At 40.5% G+C, this 8,266-nt stretch overlaps 1 protein-coding gene across 1 annotated transcript in view; it reads right to left on the reverse strand.

The window, feature by feature from the left end:
- RFX7 (regulatory factor X7) overlaps positions 1 to 8,266 on the reverse strand; it is a 123,649-nt gene that overhangs the window by 9,564 nt on the left and 105,819 nt on the right. The window contains exons 5-8 of the mRNA XM_004374595.3: positions 7,623 to 7,739; positions 6,224 to 6,308; positions 5,366 to 5,573; positions 270 to 565 (exon numbers count right to left, since the gene is read on the reverse strand). Of these exons, the coding sequence (XP_004374652.1) occupies positions 270 to 565; positions 5,366 to 5,573; positions 6,224 to 6,308; positions 7,623 to 7,739 (706 nt within the window). The remainder of the gene's footprint in view (positions 1 to 269; positions 566 to 5,365; positions 5,574 to 6,223; positions 6,309 to 7,622; positions 7,740 to 8,266) is intronic.

Consider the following 8,266-nt stretch of genomic DNA (forward strand, 5'->3'; position numbering starts at 1 on the left):
TTCACTTACATCAGTGCCGACGGGTTACACGCACACTCTGCTATCCCGTGTGTGTGTGTTCACTTACATCCATCCACAGCTCACTCTGTAGTCAACAGCGCACATCCCGAGTGAAAGACAACTGACGGAAGATGAGTCTGTCTGTGACCACGAAGTCAGTCTAGAGCTGCATCTCCATCGACACTGGCCTCTTTCCCATCTACCATTTTTAGTTAAATGACTGCCTTCCCACCATCCCAAGAATGCCAAACATTATTTAACAACATTACCGGAATGGGACTCGGGACAGCTGCCACCACGATACCAATGGGCTGAGGAGAAAGGATCGCAGGGTTTCCGCTGGAAACGTTAGTGGCTCCATTGCTTGCAGCGCCTTCTGATTTTCTTGCTGAGAATTCTCCTGGCAAAGGAGATTGTAGTTTCTGTTCTTGCTGCTTCTTTTGGATTTTCCGTTGCAACTGCTGTTTAGCATCCATAGGAGATGGCAAAGTCTTCACTTGAGGCTGAAAGGAATTACTTTCAGCAGTGGGTATAAACGCAGAAGGCTGGGGAATTCCTTTAATTCCTGAGAAAAACAGAAAGGAACACTAAAATAAATACTCTTCTTTATAGAAGGCAGTTACAACTCAGTTTTTTTTTTTTTGAATATTTAGCCAACTACAAAGCAACCAAAACAGCAAATTTTAATTCATAATTTATTTATAAAACATACTGTTAAGCTTCCAATTTATACGTATTTGTCAAAATGGTTTTAACTGATACTTTAAAATATGGTTCAACTCAGGTGAGTTTTCGTTAAACCGACATTAGCAGATGAGGACTCTGAAAAGAGTAGTAGCTACGTCAGAAATGTGTCACTGCAGCACTGTTCACAATAGCAAAAAGATGGAAACAACCTAGGTGCCCATCAATGGACGAATGGATAAACAAATCATGGTATATCCACACAATGGAATACTATGCAACGATAAAGAACAACGATGAAGCCGTGAAACGTAACATGGAGGAAGCTGGAGGTCATTACACTGAGTGAATTTAGTCAGTCACAGAAGGACAAATACTGTATAAGACCACTATTATGAGAACTCAAGGAAAGGTTTAAACACAGAAGAAAACATTCTTTGATGGTTACGAGAGTGGGGAGGGAGGGGGAAGGTTATTTACTAACTAGATAGTAGATAAGAATTATCTTAGGAGAAGGGAAAGACAGCACACACTACAGGGGAAGTCAGCACAACTGGACTAAACCAAAGCTAAGAAGTTTGCTGAACACAATCAAACACTTTGAGAGAGAGTAGCAGGGGTAGGGGTCTGGGGACCATGCTTTCAGGGGACATCTAGGTCAACTGGCATAACAAAGCTTATTAAGAAAATGTTCAACATCCTACTTTGGTGAGTGGCATCTGGGGCCTTAAAAGCTTGTTAGCGGCCATCTAAGATGCATCAATTGGTCCCAACCATCTGGAGTAAAGGAGAATGAAGAACACCAAAGACACAAGGAAAGTATTAGCCCAAGAGACACAATGGGCCACATAAACCAGAGACTTCATCAGCCTGAGAGAAGAACTAGATGGTGCCTGGCTACCACCAATGACAGCCCTGACAGGGAACACAACAGAGTCCCTGATGGAACAGGAGAAAGGTGGGGACGAGAACTCAAATTCTAGTAAGAAGACCAGACTTAATGGTCTGACTGAGACTGGAGGAACCCCGGAAAGCATGGCCCCTGGATTCTCTATCAGCCCAGAACTAAAACAATTTCCGAGGCCAACTCTTCAGACAGGGATTGGACTGGGCAGTGGGACATAAAGTGATACTCGTGAGGAGTGTGCCTCTTAGCTCAAGTAGATACAAGAGACTAAACGGGCAGCTTCTGTCCGGAGGTGAGACGGGAAGGCAGAGAGGGTTAGGAGCTGGCTGAATGGACATGGGAATCAGGGGTGGAAAGGAGGAGTGTGCTGTCACAGTATGGGGAAAGCAATCAGAGTCACATAATAATGTATGTATAAATTTTTGTATGGGAGACTAACTTGAAATGTAAACTTCATTTAAACTACAACAATAAAAAAAAAAAAAAGGAAATGCGCAGAAGCTAAGATCAGTAAGTGCAAAGACACCATGTTTTACATTTTATCAGATGTCAGTAGATTTTCCTCCCTCTTTCCTCTAATTAGAAAGAAATTCATGAATTTTAATGATTTTAATATTCAGCCCACAAGAGGAACTCAATAAATATTTGCTGAAATCATCTGTATCTTAGAAAAAACTGTATGGTCAAAACAATTTTTTAATCCTGTCAGAAACTCACAAAAATAGGTACTGCTATTTTAACTGTTCTATACAATTATTCCAGTATGACCTAGGAGAAATTATGCAGGGTTTTTTGCTAAGACTAAAGATATTCTGAAAAGTATTGCTGAGAAAACTTTTTAACATAGTAGTAAGATTGACACTAAAAAAAAAAAAAAAAGGTATGATAAAATAAGATAAAAATTTTCAGAAAATTGATTATGCAATACAATTATGACATCACTAGAAAGCTGTGGTGGGCAAACACGGTGGAGAGGAAGAGGGAGGAACGCTCTCCTGGCGAATAGCTGGTCCCTCCTTCCCGATTCTGCTTCTCATTATTCCGGTTTGCAGTAATAACGGGTGTGTGTGTGTGTGTGTGTGTGTGTGTGTGCAGGAAGGTGAGAAAGAACAGCCTTGTAAACCCTCTCCCACACTCACTCCTCAATAATCCCTCATCTCTCGACTCCCTTTTCATTCCCTAAGTACAGTACTAAGTCTTCTCTTCAAATCCAGCTCAAATGGCACTTCTCCCTCCCAGATCCCAGCCTCAGCTCCGGCTCCCTGGCACCTGCACCCCTGAGAGTCTCTGCCAACGGCTCCCAGCTCAGGCTGTTTATCCCAACTGCCAGGAGTTCTGGAGAGGAACGAGTTCCAAACAGCTGACTTACACAAGGACATCTGAAACACAACCTGTTCTTAACACGGAGACTATATTTATAAAAAAACAAATTCACTTTCAAAACACGAAGATGAATCACCACCAAAGATGTTCAAAAGAATGTGGAAAGGGCTGAGAACAACATTCAAAAGACTTTACAGATGTTCTGAATAATTACATGGTTGTTATTGTTCAGCCTCCCAAGGTGACTGCTTTCAGAACGGGAAAAACACCTGTACACATGTGCAATGTTTAGCACTTCTGTTAAAAAAGCATACCTTACTTCACACTTAAAAATCCATTCGTTCAATTCATTTGACATTTCCTTAGGTCAGACTCTGAATAACATGGGAAATGATGAAGACAGAGACGCTTCTTTTCTCCATGATGTCTCCTCATCAGGACAGAGTATCTGAGATGCAAGCTAAGTATGGCGCTTACCAGATCATCTGTAGTGAACAATTTCCTTTTTTTTTTTTACCACATCAAAGATTCTGCTCCTAAGGTATGGCTGGCATCTCTCTCCCAATCCCAGAGCACCTTCCTACAGAATCAAAGACGCTTTTCAAATTTACAGTCCTTGACAGGGGCTGATGACCCAGTAAGCAAGGTAAGCACGGCTTACTTGTGCTTACTTACTAATCTGTAGTGAGACAGTTGACTACAGATGATCTGGTTAGCAAAGTAAGCACCTACAGATAATCTGCCCCTGCTCCTAAGTCCTCAACCTGTTAAAGTATTCTTCTAGATTTCAGAAGGGGGAGGAGAAAGAGAATACAGAAAATTGAAGGGTCCACATCTTTTAAAGCCTCATTTTGCCAGAAAGTAAGAAGGCAGTTGGTATAATGGAGTTAACCTGGAGAGAGACAAACTGGGATTCAAATCCTGGTCCTACTACTTATCTGCCCACAGACAAACTACTTAACCCCTCAACAGGGACGGATTACCCAACAGGCCTGTGTGAAACCGCACTACAGATGCGTACGCAGGCACACTAAGCCTGTGCGTGCCTTGCTCACTGTCAGCCTGTGGAGACCCTGCTCACTGGTCAATCCACTCCTGCTCCCCAAGTCTGCTGCTTGATTTGTAAAATGGGAACAAACACCATGTAGCTCACAGGACTGCTGGGGGAATTAAATGAGATAACACACGTGAGCGATCTAGCGAGACAAGGCTGGCCGAGCACCCTCTGCACCTAGACAGTCAGGAAAATTATGACTAGGCTCCTGCAAGAGGTTATTTTGCTGCAACTGGTCCTCAACTGACCATCAAATGACACACAACAACACACGCGCACAGATCACAGACACTTAAAGCATCTGCTGAACGGAAACTGAAAGGAAGATGACGAGACGGCATTAAAACGTCCAAGTTAAAATACTAAAAAAACAAAAAAGTGAAGTTAATTAGAAGACAACAATTCTGGCTGGGACAAATCTACTTAGATTTAAAAATACTTAGATTTAACAATCAGAAGAATCATTCTTGGAAAACAAGTTTCATGATAATATACTTCTCATAGAAATGGTAATTCCCTGGAGCAATGACACACTGTAATCTGCCAGCTCTTCTTCAGGCTTCATGGTATGACTGACTGAACAAGACATTAAAAAATTTCATCTGAACTGATACTTAACATGGTTTCATAGTTACTAATTCAGGAGGAAGCCATTAACTTCAACAACACTGTCAATTCCTAAAACATTCCCCTTCGAATGAAAGTATCGTTTAAATGAATATTAAAAAAAAAAACTCTTGATATTTTACAGTAATGCTTCAGACAGTTTATCTTTTATAAGACCAAGGTACCCTTTCACAGTGTCCAAAGATTATTTTATTTATAAGCATTAGTTTCTTGAGCAAGTAATTTTAAAATTTAGTATTATTTTACTTCTAATATTTATTAATTTAGATACACACATATACTTAAGGGAGCCCTGGTGGCGCAGTGGTTAAGAACTCGGCTGCTCACCAAAAGGTCGGCAGTTCAAATCTACCAGCCGTTCCTTGGAAACCCTATGGGGCAGTTCTCTGTCCTACAGGGTCACTATGAGTCGGAATCGACTCAACGGCAATGGGTTTGGTTATATACTTAAAAGCACATAACCACACGTTTTAAAATTTTTAAAATAGCAATGAAAAAATTAAATATCAACTGGGAAATCTTGTTTCATATTGCAACAGAACAACATACAAAAACTAGAGTTTTAAGCTTTATAATGAAAGGATTATTATTATTTTGTTGTTGTTGGCTCAGCAAATGTGTATGGATTTAGTGATGAAGTGAATAACAGTGAACTCATATAAATACTAAAGGGATGAACAAGTTCTTTGGCTAAACTCTTCTTTTGCTACCAGTTTTAACCTAGTAGCACCCAGTCAGTTTTAGCTTGTCAACAACGGTTAATTCCGTACCTGCTGGTGCTGCGGCCATCACGGTCAGCGCTGCCAGCGACTTGGTGCCTATATAGTGACTTCTTACAAGGAAGCGGGCTAATTCCAAGACTGTGTCAAACGGCTGGCTCAACACTTTCTGGGCCCACTCACACACAAGACGGCAGGCAGACGAGATAACTTCCTCATCAATATTTTGAAGCTGCCCAGAAGGTTCAGCTCCTTCCAACTAAAAAGAGGAAAAAGGAAAAGTTAACTTTTAAAGCACAGTTCAAAGAGAAGTTCGATTCACGCACACTCGAGACAGGCACTCGTAACGAGGAGATGCAATCTAAATCTGTCGGGCCACAGAAGTATGAAATGACCTTTGGGCACGCTCGAGCCTTGCAAATCAGAGGCCCACATCTGCCACCGCACAGCCTTCAGCTGCACTGCGAATGCAACACGTTCAAGGGCTGTTAAACACATATGAAGACTAAAGGATTTTTTAAATCTTTCTAGAAGACTTTTCTAACATTAACAAAACAAAGTAGGCCACTAGCCTAGTTTTTAACTCTATGCCACCAGTCTGTATTTTCTCTTCTGAAAACATACACACGACCCAACGACTTGCTTTTTAACTCCTGACAACATTATCATGGATACAGCTATAAATTAGTAATTTTAAATCTTTGTTTCCTCTAATTTCGCCAGCCATGTTGATGTAAGTCAGATACACTAACAGTTTTCAGCCACTGTGCGACTGTTTGGTTTATCTATTTTGTAAAAGATACAGTTCCTGGTCCCAGCTTTGATCCAAATAAGCCTACACAGTATGCATTTCAGTGTTGATATAATGGTACAATTCCACTTATTACAAAGAAAAGGCAGAGATCTTACCCCGTCTCCAGTTTTGTGAAAGTCAAGGTTGGGCAGTGTTGGCATATGAACAAGTGCTTTTTTTCTTAATCCACTGTAGCAATATGTAATAAAGAGTTAAGGTCTAAAATACTCGAAGTTAAATGGACTACTTCTATATATAGATTGCATTTGAGAAGTAACTATGTATGAAATAAGAAGAAAATTAGCATAACACCTACTTTCTGAATTCTTCAGTAAGAGAAACATTATCAGAAACTCAGGGCACTTTTACATTTTGGAAACTGGAATAATCACTGTAGAATGTTACTGTCTCAGATGAAGCTAAATGATTTTCATCGGCTATAAATTTTATGAATAAATGTTCCTAGCAGGCTATGCCAGCCACCAGTAACCAACAGGTCAGCAGGAAAGGAACGGCCAGATGGAAACCTGGCATGCAGAAGGGAAACTTTAGCCCAGGGCACCGGGACAAAAACAACTCTTAAAGAGTGTCACAAGGGCTTGAACCTTTCCCTTTCTCTTTTTCCACTGAAACACACAGGATTATCACCTGTAACATGCCAAAGACGCATCAAGACATTTTTGTTTGTATTCAGGAAACAAGAGTAGGTCATGCAGCAAGTGGTTAAAGAAAACCTGGAACCATTCAGAAAAGTGGACTTCACTTTCCAGTCCCCTTGTCTCCTCCACAGAAGCTAATTTTACGCTTTGAAAAAGACCAAAAGATAAGCAGGGAGAAAATGACTTATTTCTAATATGATACAGAGACCCTCTGTTTCTTTTTTGAAGAAGAGAAAGGACTTTAAAAAATTCTTCATTTTAATTTCTTTACTTTTGTTTGCTCCTAAGAACTTCTCTATGACAAGAGGGACCTTTCCTATGCCCGGGCATCAATTTTAATACTGGCTTTGAATGGCTGGCTGAAAAATACTTTAAAGAGAATACAAATCTTCCAGTAAAAAGTCCACAAAAAACTTTGTGGAATGTTCTATTTTTTGCCAAGGAGATCCCAATGTTTCTAAGTCAGACAAAGCAAAAGAGATAAGATTTAAAGACTAACATCTTTCTTCACTTTTATTCATATAATTTACAATTGTTGAACTCTGGCATGTCCCCAAAATTCTTACTGTTAAAGAAAAGACAAAAAGATCAGACCATTAAAAAACACATCACAGTGATGAGTAAGGTGAACTCTATCGCAATCCTAATATACAAATGACCCATATTGGCTATTTCTCTTTAAGTTTAAAATACGTGGGAAAATAAGATTTACAATTACTCTACCAAGCACTTTTGAGTTGTTTGTATTTGTTGATTTACACTGATTTCTAAATCTAGTTGCTAGCCGAACGACAACAATCGATGTTGTGTACTAAGTGAGAACCAGAGATGACTGGACCCTCCTGGTAAAGGATATTTAGACTTGCCTCTCGTGCCCAGGCGCCGTGCCTTCATGTTTGGAAAGACGTTTTTCATGATCTTTCCAAAGTCAGCAGCACTTAAGGGATGGTAACCAAGATTGTCACAATAGCTCCTGCAAAAGAGGGAGGGGCCAATTCAGAGAGCAACAGAATGCAGTGTCACACAGCACGGAGCTACCGCAGTACAGCCTTGACCCCTCTGACAAAGGGAGAAACTACACGCCATTCAGCACAATCTTCATTCATACACGATCCTCACTTCTTGGAGAAATGAGTTAACTCCAGTTTAGTTAGCTGGTTCGTCTTCAGTGCCTGCAGCACTGCTCTCAACAGCATCCAAGAATCTCACAGTAACACAGTGACAGTGCAGAGCTTTCCAAGTACATGCAAACCTGCACTCTGACACGGGCACACCCAGCTCAGCCGGCAGGGCTGCAAGTTTCCACGTACGTATCAAGCTCACATATGCGATAATTTCCAATAAAAAGATCATGTATGCCAGACACGGTATTTGTATTGTATTGTATCTGTACTGTACAGACAACACTACCATATGGTTTGAAATTTAGAAACAAGATATGCTAGCATTAAAAGGGACTTAGAGATCATCGACACCAACATTCTCATTTTACCAACAAGG

Source organism: Trichechus manatus, unplaced genomic scaffold (assembly GCF_000243295.1).
Source record: "Trichechus manatus latirostris isolate Lorelei unplaced genomic scaffold, TriManLat1.0 scaffold00030, whole genome shotgun sequence".
NCBI classification, from domain to species: Eukaryota; Metazoa; Chordata; class Mammalia; order Sirenia; family Trichechidae; genus Trichechus; species Trichechus manatus.